The sequence below is a fragment of the Dendrobates tinctorius genome, unplaced genomic scaffold, assembly GCF_039654945.1.
Source record: "Dendrobates tinctorius isolate UK_male_01 unplaced genomic scaffold, ASM3965494v1 ptg000007l, whole genome shotgun sequence".
Classification (NCBI taxonomy): Eukaryota; Metazoa; Chordata; class Amphibia; order Anura; family Dendrobatidae; genus Dendrobates; species Dendrobates tinctorius.
This window is the reverse complement of record NW_027361675.1, coordinates 29,946,303-29,966,238: the sequence shown is the minus strand read 5'-3', so window position 1 is coordinate 29,966,238 and position 19,936 is coordinate 29,946,303. Positions and strand designations below refer to the sequence as shown.

At 42.5% G+C, this 19,936-nt stretch overlaps 1 protein-coding gene across 3 annotated transcripts in view; it reads left to right on the top strand.

Moving 5' to 3' along the window:
- TUBD1 (tubulin delta 1) overlaps positions 1-18,589 on the top strand; it is a 72,165-nt gene extending 53,576 nt beyond the window's left edge. For 2 of the 3 annotated variants that reach the window (XM_073573042.1, XM_073573038.1), the window contains 5 exons: positions 5,371-5,602; positions 5,773-5,937; positions 7,421-7,555; positions 14,881-15,064; positions 18,323-18,589. In XM_073573042.1, the coding sequence (XP_073429143.1) occupies positions 5,371-5,602; positions 5,773-5,937; positions 7,421-7,555; positions 14,881-15,064; positions 18,323-18,425 (819 nt within the window). In that variant the 3' untranslated portion in view covers positions 18,426-18,589. Of the gene's footprint in view, positions 1-5,370; positions 5,603-5,772; positions 5,938-7,420; positions 7,556-10,046; positions 10,192-14,880; positions 15,065-18,322 lie in introns of those variants that run through there. The other variant, XM_073573044.1, reaches the window with a different exon arrangement.
- Positions 18,590-19,936: the final 1,347 nt, after the last annotated feature.

The window sequence follows — 19,936 nt, the reverse complement described above, 5'->3', positions numbered from 1 at the left end:
CACCACGAGTATTTACAAAGGTGATGCTGGAAGTGATGGCCTTTTTACGCCAGAAGGACACACTAATAATACCCTATCTGGATGATTTTTTAATAGTAGGGAATTCAACTCTGCAGTGTAATGAACGGGTTACTGATACAATCTTGTCCCTACAGGCCCTAGGGTGGATAATAAACTTCAAGAAGTCCAGAATCGAGCCGCAGTCTGTTCAGTCCTTCCTAGGTCTCGAGCTAGACTCCATACACCAAAAATGTCTACTGTCTCAGGTAAAAATTTCAGCAATTAAAAAGAAAGTGAGGATAGCAATAGATCGGCCACACATATCTTTAAGGGAAGCAATGTCCCTCCTGGGATCCCTCACTGCCTGCATCCCCGCAGTTCGCTGGGCCCAGTTCCACACGAGGGAACTACAACACCAAATTCTCTTAGAGGAATCCCGGGATCGGGGTAATCTGACAAAGAAAATTACGCTATCCCAGGAGGTCCTAACCTCCCTTACATGGTGGCTAAGGGATGATAACTTGGCGGGAGGAGTACCTTGGGTTATAACACCCTCCCGCATAATTATCACGGACGCTAGCCCCACAGGATGGGGAGCCCATATGGGAAATAGTTTTGCCCAAGGCCTATGGAATATAGGCGAAGATCAGGATTCGTCAAATTTAAAGGAACTAAAAGCAGTCTATCATGCTTTTTGTCATTTTCTTCCGCAGTTACAACGGGAAAACGTGAGAATCCTTTCGGACAACACCACAGTAGTCGCATATCTGAACAGACAAGGCGGAACTCGGTCAGTCACCTTAATGTCTTCCGCAAGAAGGATTTTATCCCTAGCAGAAAAACAATTTTTGTCTCTCTCAGCCCTCCACATAAGGGGAAGAGACAATTGGGAGGCAGATTTTCTAAGTCGCCATACACTGCGACAAGGAGAGTGGTGTCTAAGCTGGGAGATATTCACACGCATCGTGACACTATGGGGTCGTCCCCAAATAGATCTCTTCGCCACCAGAGAGAACAGACAGTTGCGAAGATTCGCCTCTCTAAGTATGACAGACAATCCGGAAATCCTGGATGCCCTCCAGGCCCTGTGGCAATTCAAACTGGCATATGCGTTTGCCCCAATCATACTTCTACCGCAGGTGATCAGAAAAATCAGAGCAAAGGAAGCACGAATAATCTTAGTAGCACCATTCTGGCCCAGGAGGCCTTGGTTTTCTTGCCTGCAAGCAATGTCAGTGACAGACCCGTGGGTGCTTCCCTGAACCCCCAGGCTCCTCTCACAGGGGCCATTCTTCCATCCTCAAGTGGACAATCTCCACTTGACGGCTTGGAACTTGAAAGGGAAATGTTGAGATCAAGAGGTTTCTCGGAAGGATTAGTCAATACACTCCTACAAAGTCGGAAAGTGACAACGACAAAAATTTTTCACCAGAGTATGGAGAAAATTCCTAGAGTTCCACGCAGAGCCGGATTTCGGAGAAATTCCGATTACAGAAATCCTAGAATTCCTACAGAAAGGGAAGGAATTAGGTTTAGCTGTTAACACACTAAAAGTACAGGTGTCGGCGCTAGGGGCCCTCTATAGTTATAACGTAGCAGGCAATAGGTGGGTAAGCAGATTCATCTCGGCCTGTGAACGGAGTGAGCCGGTGCACATACCTAGAGTTCCTCCGTGGGACTTAAATTTAGTTCTGGAGGCTCTAACACGTCCTCCCTTTGAACCTTTAGATTCAACATCCCTTAAACACCTATCCTTCAAAACAGTACTACTAGTTGCACTAACCTCAGCCAGAAGAGTTAGCGACATACAAGCCCTTTCAATAGAACCCCCCTTTCTGTTGACATTTCAGGATCAGTTAATATTAAAACCAGACCCCTCATACTTACCAAAGGTAGCAGGGAAGTTTCATAGATCACAAGAGATCCACCTCCCTTCATTTTTTAGTAACCCTTCTACTCCAGAGGAACAAAAGTTCCATACACTAGACGTTAGAAGAGCTGTATTACAATACATCGAAAGGTCTAGTAGCTGGAGGAAGAGTAGGGCTCTGTTTATTTCCTTCCAGGGCCAAAAGAAGGGACATGAAGTCACAAGGGGTACTTTGTCTCAGAGACGCAATTGGGCTGGCATACTCCGAGAGCAATGAAGATCCTCCGGAGGGTATCAGAGCACATTCCGCCAGGGCCATGGCTTCCTCCTGGGCAGAAAGGGGAGACGTCGCAATCGAGTCTATATGTAAGGCGGCAACCTGGTCTACACCCTCTACCTTTTATAATCACTATAGGCTTGAATTATCATGCTCATCCGACCTAGCCTTTGATAGAGCAGTCCTCAGCACGGTGGCCCTCCCAGGTGAAAGTCTCTGAAAGTCTCTCCAAGTGGGTGCTGTCGTGGCGAAGAGTAAAAAGTCGGATTACTTACCGGTAATGCTCTTTTAATGAGTCCACGACAGCACCCGTTCACTAACCCTCCCTAGATGTTAACATAATGTATATACACCTTCTTAGTTGTAAAGTTAATAAAATTAGAATATTGAATAATATAATGGCCTAATAATTGGCGGTCCTCCTGGTACTCTGAAATCCAACTGAGGGGGAGAGGTGGACCGCCCTCTTTTATCTCTGTAGGTTTCCTGTTCCTATGGGCGGATCCCTCTCTCCAAGTGGGTGCTGTCGTGGACTCATTAAAAGAGCATTACCGGTAAGTAATCCGGCTTATTTCTGATAAGTGTTTTATCAGTTCTTGGTGTCGTTTTCCTTTTTCTTCCACATTTCCCGTTTCGTTTTGGAGAAAACGATCCAATTTCATTGTGTCTGCGAATTATTCTTGAAACAGTAGATTTTCCAATACCAACGGTGGAAGTGATTTCTCTTACAGTCAGACTTGTGTGTTCATTAAGAGTAATAATTCTAGACCTCTTCTGTGGAGTAACATCCATTTTTACAGGCACGAATCAGACTGAGAGAAAAAGTACACTAAACCACTCCTCACAGAAACAAGCTCTCAACTGAAGCTGAGGGGGCAGCTAGCTGTTATTTTCTGACTAAAACCAGTCAAACCACATTTTGTTACTCAAGGTTGTATACTCGCACCTGTTCAAAGCAGTTAAAACTGGTTTGAATCACTGACTGGTAACCAACTTATGATTTTACTTAAAAAAAAATGCTTTGTCCCAAAGATTAGAGACAGGTCTATAGTTAGCGGCACAGTTTTGGTCAAGGGGTGGTTTTTTATGTAGTGGATGTATGATGGCATGCTTAAATGAGGAGGGAAAGATACCAGAAGAGAGAGAGAGGTTAAATACTTTAGTTAGGTGAGTGGTGACAGCAGGGAAAAGGGACTGGAGGAGATGTGACGGAAATGGGTCACTGGTGCAAGTGGTTGGGCGAGAAGATGCAAAGAGCCTGCTTACTTCTACTGTGACTGGTTCAAAATCAGAGAGTGAGCTAGATGCAGTGGGGGAGGGAGGACAGTGCATGGTATGAGGTGATTGGGAGATAATTTCCTGTCGGATATAGTCAATATTTTTTTTTTTTTTAAGTAATTGGCCAGATCGTCAGCTCGAAGCTCTGTGGTTGGGGCCGGCACTCTTGGGTTGAGCAGGGAATGAAAAGTGTCAAAGAGACATTTAGGGTTATTGGATAGTCAGGTGATGAGGGTGTTGAAATAGGTTTGTTTGGAGAGGTGAAGGGCAATGTTGTATGTTCTAAGCATAAACTTAAAATGGATGAAATATTCGTGTAGACTGGATTTTCTCCACAGACGTTCGGCGCACCTGGAGCACCGCTGCAGGAAACGTGTTTGCAGGGTATGCCAGGGTTGTCGCCGTCTGTGTTGTGGTGTTCTATTTATAGGGGTGCAAATTTATCCAGGGCACTTTGAAGTGTTTCATTGTAATGCTTCAGTGCAGAATCCAGACATAAGAGGGAGGAGATAGGGGCCAATGAAGACTTCAAGTTTTTCATAAGTTTCTGGGTGTTAATGGCCTGTATGTTTCTATAAATATAGACAGTGGGGGTGACCTGAGCGGCCTGGCAGTTCTTGATAGAGAATGAAAGAAGGTTGTGGTCAGAGAGCGGGAGAGGGGAGTTTGTGAAATCATCCACACAAGACACTGTGGCTTGTACGCATCTCCAGATCTCCGTCTAACCATTAGACGACCAGGTGTTGGGCAAAGCTGAAAATTAGACTCATCAGAGAAGATTCTTACTCCAGTCCTCTATGGTCCAATCCTTATGGTCTTTGGCAAACTTCAGCCTGGCTCTCCTTTGCTTCTCATTGATGAAAGGCTTTTTTCTAGCTTTACATGACTTGAGCCCTGCCTCTAGGAGCCTGTTACGAACTGTTCTTGCCGTGCATTTCTCTGTTCTTTACAACCTATAAAATGTTTGGAAACTGTTGTACATAATGATTTGATACAGTGCATTCTGAGGTTTGTTTGTTTTTTAGGTTAAAAAAATATACGGCTATCATTGGGAGGTTTGTCCAATAAAATATGATTAATACTCTTAACTGTTGATGATTTGTACATTATACCGACTCGTCTTCATCAACCGTTTAGGAAAATCAGAAAAAAAAATACAATATGAATAATAATTTGGAATGCGGTGTTTTGTAATGCCATCCCATCATCTGAAATTTCTAGGTGTGACTTTTGACACCGAGGTGGGTAGGATGTTGCTCTCTTTTCTTTGAGCTAGCTGATTTGCAAATGTAGACCTACTCCATCTGTTTTTCCATGCGTGTGCTGGGCAGGATGGGCTCAGTCTTCAAGGCAGTTTACTTCACCCAATATCACACTTGTCCACTACAACGTTGCATTCGGTCTCCCTGGAACAAGTCAATGGAGTCCTTGGATCATCGCAAGCCATCTCCCCATTTGTGTCAGCAGGGATCTCTCTTGTGTGCGTGTGTTGTTCTGGTTGCCTGTTGTAAATATTTTTTCTTCTTCTTCCTGAGGTTCAGACTTGTTTCTGTTTCATTGACTATTTCCATGGATCAGAATTGCAAGATTGCAAGAAAAATCCATGCAGAAAACACCGAAATAATGAGGGCATGCACTAATATTTTAGTAGATTGAGGGAGGAACAAATTCTGGAAATATTTTTGATTTGGAGGTAGCATGAGTTGGTAAGGGCTTAAATGTGTGGTGTGAAAGACAGGGCAGAGTCAAGGGTTAGTGGAAAGTTGCACTCCTCAATTAGGTAAAACTAGAAATCTTCACCTTGTATATGGATTTGGGTTCTTTTAGCCTCATCACATACCATTCCTTATTGAAGTGTAATTCATGCTGCTATTTTTATTATAGAAAATCTCTTTATTGATGTTTGCTTATTAGAAATGTTTAGCAGTCTCCTTTTCATTCCTAGGTAATTGTTCAGAATTACAACTCCATTTTAACGCTCTCCCACCTCTATCAATCCGCTGATGCTCTTTTGGTTCATGAGAATGACATTATCCACAAGGTCTGCTCTCAGCGGATGAATATCAAGCAAATATCTTTTCGGGATGTGAATAAAGTCATTGCACACCAGCTTGGCAGTGTATTTCAGCCTGCATACACAGCAGATGGTGTCTCACACTACAGTAGGAATCCTCTGGGTATGTGAAACGGTATATTATGTGCCACCGATTCGAGATCGTAAAGTAACACTAATCTGCAATCTGAAATTCCAATATACTGGAAACTTTATTTTACATTGAAACAATAATGCATACTATACTTGCTTTCGTCAGATTTGCTAATACACGCTTTTTCCCTTACTTCTCAGGGGAACTAATGGAGAGCCTGGTTCCACACCCGGAATTCAAGATGTTAGGTCTTCGTAACATTCCTCAGATGTCTGAACACTCCCTGGCGTATAGCACATTTACTTGGCATGGTCTCATCAAACATCTGAGACAAATGCTCATTGCTGATGCAAAAATGGAAGAAGGTGCGAGCAGTCATGTAGTGGAGCTTAAAATAAATACAGATAACTATGCAGCCTGAATGTGTGTTCTTGTAAGCGTCGTAGATTTATTTATGTTGGATATTTCTCTGGTGACTTTGGCTGGTTCAGTGGAAAAAATACTCCTTCCACATACAGTAAAGAAGCATCTTTACCGGCATATAGTGTGGTTGCAGCACCCACAATCCAAACTCCACCAAAATATTCGACATTAACTCCCATAATAAAACAGACACTTCTCAGAATCTGGGTCCTCAGCTAGACGTGCAGTTGGCACTTAATGCTCTTTCGTCTGTCTTGGGTCATTATAAACTTTCGTGTTACAATTTAAGCTCTTTGGAAACACAAATAATCAACTTTTGCGTATGTATATGTGTGTGTCTAAAAGGAACCTCAGACGTGTCCCCAGTTCAGGGTCGGTAGGAAAAATGATTGAAATTGTTATTATTTTCCATGAAAACACAGTAAATCTAAATTATTATATTTTTAAATTAAAGGGAATATCTGGTATCATCCAGAGTCTCATTGGAATTGAGCAGAGCCGATCAATTACAACCCCACACGCTTGCCGACACTTGTGCATGTTCGGCAGATGTGTCCTGCTCACTAGAATAGGAGACGTGCACAATACCAATCAGTCGTGCACGTGCCTTGCACTCTTAAAGGGGTTATGCAGTGTCACCCTGTCTATGAAAATGCCATTAATTTCTGCACTGTCACAAAAATGTTGACATCCATTTTTTTTTTCAAGGGTGCAGATATTAGAGAAGGCCATGGTTTTCAGGTTGTTAAAGCCAAGTATGTAGAAATACATGGTCAATAGATGGACATTGCCAAAGAGGTCCTTGACTTTTAAGGGGGTTTTACACATAGCGATATCGCTAGCAATATCGCTAAAACATCACTGATTTTGTGACGTTATAGCGATATTGCTAGCGGTATCGCTATGTGTGATACTTACCTCCGACAGGCTCCTCCGCTGTCCATCGCTGATCGCGCGTCTCCATTTCTCGTTCGTCAGCTTCCTGCTGGGCTTCCTGCTGTGTGAGACGAGCGAAGTCTGGACGCGGGCGGGAGGACGTCAGGATCGCTGTGTGTGAAAGGTAAGTATCGTCCGCTGCGTCGCTGCTGCATCGCTGTGAGATCTTCCTGTGTGGAAGCTCACTAGCGATCATTTAGCGATGCACCAGCGATCCTGACCGGGTCGTATCGCTGGTCGTATCGCTGGTGCATCGCTAAATGTAAAAGGGCCTTTAGTCAGTTGATCAGATATCTTCTCTGCTACAGATACCAAGTGCTGACAGAGACGAGTATAGAGTCAAGCTTAGCTCAACTGCACAGTGGTAATCAAGCACAACACCCAAAACTTTAAAGTATTTATTAATTCAGATCTATAAACCATAGATAAGTTACATAATTAATGTTTTACTCTTAAGAATAACTTAAGAATTCTCATTTTAATCTTTAGGCATCAACTGGCAAGTTCAACTCCCATCTGAGGAAGCCACAGGAAGAAACTCTTTGACAGGTGGACTGGAGTTCAACAAATCTGTAGCAAACCTTGCTGTATTCCGTGGAAAAGACATAGAAGGTGCTTCACCTGGTGAGTCTTGTATGACATTTATAACGTATCCTTTTTCTATCATTATACAGTATTATGTTTATTGCTGAATATATTTTTTTATTTATGTGAATAGTATACATGGGGCATTTCTCCAAATGTATATATTTCTGGCAAAGTCACAAAATAGATGTTTGTTTCTAGTTGCGATGATCTTCTGGTATATCATAGATGCATGTGAGATGATGTTGGTTATTGATGTTGGTCCACCACTAATTTCTAAACAATGTCAAATTTGGCTCATAATGTATGAGTCCCTGCTCCTTACCTGCTGCAACTACTATTCCCTTGTGTGGCTGCCCACGTACAGTCATATGTTAAAGTTTGGGCACCCCTATTAATGTTAACCTTTTTTCTTTATAACAATTTTGGTTTTTGCAACAGCTATTTCAGTTTCATATATCTAATAACTGATGGACTCGGTTATATTTCTGGATTCTAATGAGGTATATTGTACTAACAGAAAATGTGCAATCTGCATTTTAACAAAATTTGACCGGTGCAAAAGTATGGGCACCTCAACATAAGTGACATTAATATTTTGTAGATCCTCCTTTTGCAAAAATAACAGCCTCTAGTCACTTCCTGTAGCTATTAATGAGTTCCTGGATCCTGGATGAAGGTATTTGTGTCCATTCCTGTTTACAAAACCATTCCAGTTCAGTTAAGTTTGATGGTCGCCGAGCATGGACAGCCCGCTTCAAATCATCCCACAGATGTTCAATGATATTCAGGTCTGGGGACTGGGATGGCCATTCCAGAACATTGTAATTGATCCTCTCCTGAATGCCTGAGTAGATTTGGAGTGGTGTTTTGGATCTTTGTCTTGCTGAAATATCCATCCCCTGCGTAACTTCAACTTCGTCACTGATTCTTGCACATTATTGTCAAGAATCTGCTGATACTGAGTTGAATCCATGCGACCCTCAACTTTAACAAGATTCCCGGTGCCGGCATTGGCCACACAGCCGCAAAGCATGATGGAACCTCCACCAAATTTTACTGTGGGTAGCAAGTGTTTTTCTTGGAATGCTGTGTTTTTTAGCCTCCATGCAAAACGCCTTTTTGTAAGACCAAACAACTCAATCTTTGTTTCATCAGTCCACAGGACCTTCTTCCAAAATGTAACTGGCTTGTCCAAATGTGCTTTTGCATACCTCAGGCGACTGTTTGTGGCGTGCTTGCAGAAACGGCTTCTTTCGCATCACTCTCCCATACAGCTTCTCCTTGTGCAAAGTGCGCTGTATTGTTGACCGATGCACAGTGACACCATCTGCAGCAAGATGATGCTGCAGGTCTTTGGAGGTGGTCTGTGGATTGTCCTTGACTGTTCTCGCCATTCTTCTTCTCTGCCTTTCTGATATTTTTCTTGGCCTGCCACTTCTGGGCTTAACAAGAACTGTACCTGTGTTCTTCCATTTCCTTACTATGTTCCTCACAGTGGAAACTGACAGGTTAAATCTCTGAGACAACTTTTTGTATCCTTCCCCTGAAAAGCTATGTGGAATAATCTTTGTTTTCAGATCATTTGAGAGTTGTTTTGAGGAGCCCATGATGCCACTCTTCATAGGAGAATCAAATAGGAGAACTACTTGCAAGTGGCCACCTTAAATACCTTTTCTCATGATTTGATACACCTGGCTATGAAGTTCAAAGCTCAATGAGGTTACAAAACCAATTTAGTGCTTCAGGAAGTCAGTAAAAAGTAGTTAGGAGGGTTCAAATCAAGAAAATGATAAGGGTGCCCATACTTTTGCAACAGTCAAATTTTGTTTAAATGCAGATTGCACATTTTCTGTTCGTACAATAAACCTCATTTGAATCCAGAAATATAACTGAGTCCATCAGTTATTAGATATATGAAACTGAAATAGCTGTTGCAAAAACCAAAATTGTTATAAAGAAAAAAGGTTAACATTAATAGGGGTGCCCAAACTTTAACATATGACTGTATATAGTTAACCTGTAAGTACAAGGTTTTTTCTGCTCATATGGTTGGTAGCTGCACAAAGTGATGTCACGGATTGTGCACCTTTGAGCTAGTTGGTTGGACAGAGAAAGGGAGCCCCCTCTGTAGGCTCGTCACATAGCCTTTCACAGTCTCATCACTGAGGTGCTAACATATTGTCATGGCAAGTCATGTAATAATAGAATGTCTGCCAGCCAGGAGAGTACACTACAATACACAAATATTGCAATATAATATCAGAGTTCAATATTATGTAAGTTCAAGCCCTCAAGTGGGACTAAAATAAAAACTGTATTTAAAAAATTAATGTTAAATCTAAAAATAAAAAAGCCCTTTTATCATCATCAGTTTCTTTAGTACATAAAATGAAAAATTCTAATTGGCATTTCCACATTCATAACGACTTCAGCTATAACAATGTTACACTATCTAACCCATTGAAATAACAGGAGAAAAGGGAAGGGAAAAAGGTCAGCTCACCCGATCTTCAATTTGTATCCATAGCTTCCAAGCGCACGGAGCCGCCTGAATCACGGCGATGTCGAAGCAAACCACAAGGAAAGAGAATCTCCAGCGCTGGATTAATATTAAAATACATGAATAAGACCCTGTGAGGTTGAAACGCGTTGGTTATACCACCTGGAATACTACGGTCATGTCTGTTTATTAATTTTTCATATATGTATTTTGAAATACAATCTTCATCTTTTTAAAATAATTTTTTCGATAAATTTTTGTATTTTAATAGTAATCCAGCGCTGGAGATTCTCTTTCCTTGTGGTTTACTATCTAACCCATAGAGTGAACATTGTATTAAGAAAAGGATGGATGGTTTTCTTTTATCTACCTCTCATAAACTAAAATAAAAAAAAAAAGCACGGTGGCTCAGTGGTTAGCACTGTTGCCTTGCAGTGCTGGAGTCCTGGGTTCAAATCCCACCAAGGACAACAACTGCAATTTAGATTGTGAGCCCCATCGGAGATAGTGATGATGTGTGCAAAACTGTAAAGCGCTGCGGAATATGTTAGCGCTATATAAAAATAAATTTTATTATTATTAAAAACGTGTCTCAAAATGTTTCCAATGAGCATGTTACCTTGTGGCACAAGTAAGCTAACATACAGCCCTGTTGATGGAAAAAATGACAAAATATAGTTCTGTATAGTTTGTTTTTCGAGGAAAACCTGTACAAATTTGGTATAGCCATAATTGTGCTGATCCAAAGACTAAATTTAGCATGTCAATTGTAGGTAAAGTAAAATACTGGAGAGGAAAAAATTACCATCTCTCAGAACCCACACCCACAAAAAAGAAAAAAAAAAGTCATTCTATTATAAAATACAACTTGTCCCTCCCAAAAAAACAGGCTCTGTTATGACTATCAATTAAGCAATCAAACCACTATGGCTTAAGGCCCTTTTACATTTAGCGATGCACCAGCGATCCGACCAGCGATCCCACCCGGTCAGGATCGCTGGTGCATCGCTAAATGATCGCTAGTGAGCTTTCATACAGAAAGATCTCACAGCGATGCAGCAGCGACGCAGCGCACGATACTCACCTTTCACACACAGCGATCCTGGCGTCGTCACAGCAGGAAGTCTCAGCAGGAAGCGCCCGACGAGAAATGGAGCCGGACATTCTCGCGCGATCAGCGATGGACAGCGGGGGAGCCGGTCGGAGGTAAGTATCACACATAGCGATACCAAAACCTGTGACGTTTTAGCGATATTGCTAGCGATATCGCTTAGTGTAAAACCCCCTTTAGAACGTACAGTAATATAAAAAAAATCCCCCAAAAATGCTTTGTCCTTGAGGATCAAAATAGCGTTGTCCTTAAAGGGTTAATACAACTATTATCATAATGGAATATTTGCTTAACATAAAACTTTAACAAAAACCTAAAGAGATGAACTGGAATATAAGTTGGTGTGTATGCAGCGTGTAAGCGCCTGTTCACACTGGCCACTAAACAGACAAAACCTAAGATAAAAACAATCAGCAAATTCCCTGCAGTAAATAAATAAATACATAACTAGCAATGATGCAGGACAATAATACAGGGTGGTTAGTTAACATAATTTTGATTAAAAAAAAAATGTAAAAGCCATCCCATCACATCACCGTGACCATATTCTGGACAGTCCTTTCCTCTAGTATTAAAACCTTACCATTTGTCAAGCGCACATGTGGATAAGGACTGAAAAGGACTGAGACGCCGACTAATGGACAAACTCGCCATAGGGAACTACATGAATGTAATGTCCAGCTCAAAGAAAAGGGAGGCCACACCCTTATTTGCACAGAGCGCAAAAAAACGAATAAAACTTAAGAGGTGAACTGGAATATAAGGTGGTGTGCATGCAGCTTGTAGGCATATGTTCACACTGGCCAATAAAATGACAAACCCTAAGATAAAAACATTATAAGCAAACACCATATGGTACATAAATAAGGATGTGGGTTCCCTTTTTTTTGAGCTGGACATTACATTCATGGCTGGGTGTCAATTAGCCAGGTTCAGTCCTTCTCGGCCCTTATCCATACGTACGTCACTTGATATGTGGTAAGGTTTTAATATTAGAGCTTAGGACCGTCCCGAATACGGTCACCGTGATGTGGTGGGACGGCTTTTACATTTTTTTTTTTTTTATCAAAATTATGTTACCGAAGCTCACTACATTATTTTCATGCACTATGCTCTTTATTTAGTGCAGGATATTTGCTTATTATATCTCGGGTTTTAACAGTTTTAACATAAAACTTTGCAACAGGACATCTTCTTGCCGAGCTTCATCTGACTACAGCGTATTGTGAATGTACCAATTGTGGTGCTGTAGAGGCAGAGGTGTAGCTAGGGTTTTGGTTCAGGAGGGGAGAAACTTCTGAATGGGCCCCTAACCAGTTAATCCTGATTACAACTGGGTGATGCAACCTAATAGTGGATGTAGGAGAACCTCAGCAGATGACTGCACTGTTACTGAAAATAATCTTTATACAAAGACCAACATTGATATTACCGCTATATGGTCAGTGATAGATACCAGTCCTATGGAACATATAAGTGATTACAGCACAGTTATAGATGGTGACTTACGGCTGACGTTCTTTCTGATGGAGTCATCACTTTTCACTTCTTTCCATCTGGCTTAGACCGACATGACACCTTCTCCAGCCACGACTTATCTGCAGAGATTACAACAGACACATTTCACGTCTCATTTTCAGTACCTTCCCCAACCTGCACAAACTCCTCATCTTACTGATATCCCAATGCTGAGCCGCTGCTTACGTATGTGTCCGTATTTCTGCACCTGCTCTGTGGAACAGTGTGCCTCTAGATGGTAAAACAAACCTCTAAAATATAGTAGTGTCGTGTGCAAGTGCCCTAGAAAACAGTGCCCACATTTTGCCCCCTAGAAACCTAGAAAGTAATAATGCCCTCTGTGTTCCCCTTTGACAGTCACAGTAACCTGAGTTCCCCTCTAACAATAAGTGCCCACTTTAAATTTAATAATGTCCTGAGTCTCCCCCTGTACAGCTCCCCTATACACAGTGTAATGACCCCTCGCTGTATAGTACCACCCATACAGTATACTGACCACTTAGTAGCCCCTAAACTGTTTAATGGCTCCAACAATGTATGATGGCACCCTCACTGTAATCTCCACACTGTATGATGGCCCCCTAGCTAGCCTCTATATAGTAAAATGCACCAGATAGTTCTCAATATAGTATAATGCACTCCCCATAGGCCTCCATGTAGTATAATGACCACCTCATAGGCCTCTATAGTATAATGCATTCTCCATAGGCAGACTCCATATAGTATAATGAACCCCCTGTTGGCAGACTATATAGTATAATGCACTCCTCTTAGGCCTCTATAGTATAATGCATTCTCCATGGGCACTCTATATAGTATATGCAGCCCCCATAGACAGATTCTATATTGTATCATGCACCGCCCATCGGCAGACTCTATATTGTATAATGTTGTATAATTCACCCCATAGGCAGACTCTATAGTATAATGCACCCCCCATAGGCATTCTTTATAGCAGTGGTCCTCAACCTTTCTGATCTTGAGAGCCACATTCAGTTCAGTGAGAAGGCCGCGAGCCACATACAGCTCCAAGAGTGGGTTGCGAACCACATCCAGCTCCTGCCCTATTCACAGTAATGCAACCAAAGCCCTCATTATGGGAATAAGGAATATTACCAAAGCCTTTCAACAGAAATCACCCTGAAGCAGTATATCAAAATTCAGAGGTTCCCATAGTACCCCTATTCAGCACCCTCCCATCAAGCACTCCCAGCACAATGTCACATCCAGCTCCAAGCACCTCCTTTGACTGGTAGTATCATCCTGTCTCCAGGGTACCATACCTAAATTTTCTCTAAACCCCCAAGCCCTGTATATGTGCATCCAGTTCTGCTCTTCCGTGCAGGGCTACTCACAAAATTCACCATTTTGAGATGTGCTCTTCATAGCTGTTTGCTAGACCTGGAGCTAATGCGCCAAGCTGGCAGACAGCCTCGAGCCACAATTGATGGGATCGCGAGCCACATGTTGGTCCCGAGCTACAGGTTGGGGACCCCTGCTCTATAGTATAATGCACTCCACATAAGCCTCCATATAGTATAATGAACTCCTCATAGGCCTCTATAGTATAATGCATTCCCCATGGGCAAACTATATGGTATAATGCACCCCCCCCATAGACAGATTCTGTATTGTATATTGAACCCCGCATAGGCAGACTGTATAGCACAATGCAGACCCCCATAGACAGATTGTATATTGAACCCCAATAGGCAGACTCTATATTAGATTGCACCTCTCCATAGGCAGACTATATTGTATAATGCACTCCATAGGCGTACCCTTCTGCTGCTCTGAGCGCCCGCACATCTCCATTCAGCGGGCGCGGAGTAGTGATGCCATCATGACCCCTGTCAGTGTCTGCATCAGTGATGTCAGACGCTGAGAGGGGGATGATGGGAGAGGGAGCGTAACGCTCCCACTCATCAATGTGGTCAGCTGTGTGGCATCTAGCCAATACAGTTGAACTTGCGATGATGGGGGGGGGGGATAGGGGGTCACTGCTACACCAGGCCCCATACCGGCTAGGTGGCAGAGCAGGGAGATCGATTCTCCCTGCTCTGCCACAGTGTGTAACTGTATAGGGACGCTGTGCATACCGATACAGTTACAGTTGCCCCCCTCTCCCCGGTAGCAACGCTACTGTGTAGCGGTATTTCTGTTGCGCCATCAGCACTGTAAGGCATCACGTTGATCGTTGACAATTGCTTTTTCTGTGTAATTTCGTTGCAGAGGGCTTCAGAGATCCAGCATTGTATACGTCTTGGTTGACTCCAGATGATTCCTTTAGTATTTGGAAAACGCCAAGAGCTTTTAACAAATATGAGAAGTCTGCTACTTTAATGAGCAACAGTCAAGGCCTCCTGAAACCTTTAGACAACATTGTTGGAAAAGCATGGAACATGTTTGCCTCAAAGTAAGAACCTTGTTGCTTTATCCCCCCTCTTTTTTTTAAGTTGGACGGCCAGATTGCTGGCTGAGTGTGTATGTGTTCTAAGGAGCGAAAGCAGCTGTCAAACCCCTCTGGCCATTATCCCCCTCTAGAACAAAAGGAGTTGGCAGTAAAAATTAATATAACCTATCCTTATCTCTAACATTTGACATCTGGAGGCTCCTATATATACATTTTATTGGTGGGCTTCAGCCAGCTTTACTCTGAAATTGTTCTGTACAGTTGTGACTCGCCCATATATGATATATCGTATAATGTCTACTTACTACCACAGTACATCATGGGGTTAATCAAGCTCCACATAGTAGCCCACTCAATATAAACTTTGAAATGATTACCCAAATATCACGGTCATACGATTAACATAACTGTGTTAGAAAGTGGCACAGTACGGTATATTATTTTGGTAGTATATAGTAATGTAACAGAATGGCAGTTTCAAATAAGAAAGGGGAGAAGCCAGCACTGCCTTCTCATTTTGAAGTACAGTTAGAAATTAATATGTGCATATGCACTTTAGTATTGCGTTCTGACCACAAGCAGCGCTGGCTTCTTCCCCTTTTTTATAAAATGGCAGTTTCTCACAGTTTCTGAATTAATATCAGTGTATTGTAACCAAACAGCAGTACCATATAATGTTGGATTACATCTAATCTTACAGGGTTCAGTACTAATACTCAAAGATAGGGAAATACAGTGTCTAAATAATACATACAGTTTATATCATTACCTCGTGGTCAATGGATGAAATACCTCATGATCAGTGGGTTACCCTCCATTCCAGGCTTCAGTTCTGGTCTAAAGCCCATTGAGGTTAATCACGTCTGACATTCTCATCCTATACCAACAGATCCTAGAAATTGATGCCATGGTGAAAATAAAGAGGACTGTGCAGTTGTAAAATCATAGCCGCACAGGCCTCCCTCATTGTGTTTGGGCACAGTGCTTGAGGTTGGGGGTCTCGCGAAGAGTTTGGCACGCGGATACCACACAGCCAAAATGTGGCTGCCATGAAACAGCTTTATAAAAGTTTGCGCATCTTTCCACTGATATTTAGTGTAAATCGCTTACGTATTGATAATGGCCACTCGTTTTTTTTGCATGAACGTGCATCTATTAACAATAGGCCAGTGAGTGTAAAAATAATTCCACAATAATATCACTTTATAAGTTGTTGTAACCATGGATACCTAAGCTACTGCAGTGTCTGCATATGAGGTGAGTAGCATGGCAAATCAGAGGAACTATACTACATTTCTAATTGGAGGTATTATTACACCTACTATATACTGGACTAGGATCTTAGAGATGGGATATAAAGCACCATGTCAATGTATTTTTTTTATTTGAGTTGCAGTGGTACCACCAACACAAGATCCCTGACCCTAGTATTACACTCACCAGCCACTGTCTTCAGCTATTCCCAGCACCACTCCGGTCACGATCTGCCATTTTTTGACCCCAACTTCTGCCCGACTGGAAGTCAGAGGGTATCGGTCACAAGCTCTGAGTGTAAAGGTACTGTCACACTAAGCGATATCGCTAGCAATATCGCTATAACTTGTGACGTTATAGCAATATTGCTAGCGACATCGCTGTGTCTGATACTTACCAACGACCCGCTCCCCCGCTGGTTATCGCTGATCGCGCGAGAACGTCCAGGACTGTTTCTCGTCGTCAGCTTCCTGCGGCGCTTCCTGTGGAGAGACGAGCGACGAGCCGGGCGGGAAGACGCAGGATCACCTAGTGTGACAGGTAAGTAGCGACCCCCATCCCCAGCGATGTCGCTGGTGAGATTTGCCTGTGTGGCAGCTCACTAGCGACCACTTAGCGATTTGGAAACACAAATAATCAACTTTTGCGTATGTATATGTGTGTGTCTAAAAGGAACCTCAGACGTGTCCCCAGTAAAAAGTTCAGGGTCGGTAGGAAAAATGATTGAAATTGTTATTATTTTCCATGAAAACACAGTAAATCTAAATTATTATATTTTTAAATTAAAGGGAATATCTGGTATCATCCAGAGTCTCATTGGAATTGAGCAGAGCCGATCAATTACAACCCCACACGCTTGCCGACACTTGTGCATGTTCGGCAGATGTGTCCTGCTCACTAGAATAGGAGACGTGCACAATACAGATCAGTCGTGCACGTGCCTTGCACTCTTATAGGAGTTATGCAGTGTCACCCTGTCTATGAAAATGCCATTAATTTCTGCACTGTCACAAAAATGTTGACATCCATTTTTTTTTTTCAAGGGTGCAGATATTAGAGAAGGCCATGGTTTTCAGGTTGTTAAAGCCAAGTATGTAGAAATACATGGTCAATAGATGGACATTGCCAAAGAGGTCCTTGACTTTTAAGGGGGTTTTACACATAGCGATATCGCTAGCAATATCGCTAAAACATCACTGATTTTGTGACGCTATAGCGATATCGCTAGCGGTATCGCTATGTGTGATACTTACCTCTGACCGGCTCCCCCGCTGTCCATCGCTGATCGCGCGAGATCGGGCGGCTCCATTTCTCATCGCCAGCTTCCTGCTGTGTGAGACGAGCGACGTGTGGACGCGGGCGAGAGGACGTCAGGATCGCTGTGTGTGGAAGGTAAGTATCGTCCGCTGCGTCGCTGCTGCATCGCTGTGAGATCTTCCTGTGTGGCAGCTCACTATCGACCACTTAGCGATGTACCAGCGATCCTGACCGCGTCATATCGCTGGTCGGGATCGCTGGTACATCGCTAAGTGTGACAGTACCTTAAGTCTATGAGAGCTTTGTTCTGGCCTTGTTCTGACTCTCATAGACTTACACTAAGTTGTCATTTCCAGCTTGTCCAGCAAACGCTGGAGTGATCTGGCAGGTCACAACCTGCAGAAGATGGCCGGAGCAGCTGGTAAGTATGAGACTAAGTGCGGGGAACCTAGATTAGTGGCACCACCTTGTCAATGCCGCTGTTTAAGGTCTTGTTTTCTGTGAATGGTGCTCTAATATATTGCATTAGAAAAAAAATGGACTAGATTAGATGGCTAGATCCAGTCCGTGGAGTAACCAGACCTTCTAAGGCAATGAACAGTCAAATACACATAAATAAAAATCGGTGTCTAGAATTACAACACACAAATGCAATGGTTTTCCAGACCAACTGCTTCCAGCTTGGAAATATTACTTGGGTGGAGTTGGCCAGTAAAGTAACTCATGAGTGATTTTTTTTTTCTATTTCAGAGCATATGTTCACCAATACACAAAATATGGCATTGAAGAAGAAGATTTCCTGCAGAGTTTTACAACACTTGAACAAATTATTTCCAGTTACTCCACTTTATGAGAACCGTATTTATTCCCATGATCTAATGATTATTCTGCTTGCTTTATAGCAGGATCTGCTACCTCGAAGTGAAATGTATCCGCTTTTATGAGATAGATGTATTTTTCGTAAATCTTATTTATTCTGCCTTTGTCATTGCTACAAATAAAAAAGTGTTAACTAGATGGAAACTGTACAGTCTACCAGATTGTTGGTCCAGTGCAGCTACTTAACAGTTTTTCTATCTCAGAAGTTTATTGCACAACCACAAGGTATGTCCTAAATTACTAGCGGACACAGACAGAAGATGCCCCTGTGCTAGAACAATGTAAGGGTCCTTTGCAAGTCATGTAGCCCATCGTAATACAAAATTCCACCTGCTTTGAACATGAAAATTGGGCTCCATTACCTCTTAGGCCCCTATGCGAGTGCACAGGTTGCACCAATGGTATGGCCACCCTTGCCGTAATTGTCTGATAGATCCGGGTCCCACTGTGAGGACCCGTATATATTTTGAAAATAAGGTTTGGTATCGCGCCATTGGGAATGGAGAGATGTCCAGCAAATACATCTCTCTACTAAATTCCAAAAATTACTAAGCATGGGACTCATCCTATAGATATGTCATCATTTTCCGAAATGGGAATACAACTTTAACCCCTTCCTGCCATTTTTGTACTTTAATTTTTTACTTCACTTCTTCCAAGAGTAATATTTTCTTTTCTCTGTAAAATAGCTATATGAGAGCTTGATTTTTACATGTGTTGCAGTTTTGAATAGCACCATTTATAATCTAGCACTGATCTACTTCTAATATGGTTGATTCACTGTCGTTAAAGGGGTTGTCTGGCCTTGGGCAACAAGTCTGCACTCATTCTGTGTGAATGCAGACTTGTGAATTTTCACATCGTGTGCAATGTGCGCTGTGAGGATTGTCCGGTACTAGCGTCGGGCTCATGACTACAAGTATGTGATCTGTATACATGCGATCACATGCCAACTAGATAGGCATGGCCTCTCTCAATAGGGGGGTTGTTGTGTAGAGGTGCTATGTGCTAGATTTAGAGCATAAAATGGGGACTGAGAAGACAAAATAGATCCCGAATTCACACACGTGTATTGAGCGAGGCTGGACATGTCTAGACAGTATGTGGCTGGAAGCGTGCAAATTGCAAACTTGCAATCACATGACTGCCTACTCCTGGCAGTGGAGAATCATCTCAGTGCACATAGTGACTGCAGACGAGCCCATACCCATCACCATTTTAAAAAAAAATCTGTCCGATATCGGTCCAGAAAGGTGGAACCAGTGTCATGCGATTTTCTTGCAAGTACAATGCGATTTTTATCACTTAGCATCCAAATGACAGCCAATTTACATTCGAATGCAGTCCGATTAACATGAGCTTTTAGATAGAGATGTTCTGTCATTTACACAGTTTTCCAAGGAAATGCCCTTCAAGAGAGACAGGCACATCTTCTTGACCACAACAGGTTACACTGCCTGTGTTGCCCATAGTAACCAATCACTA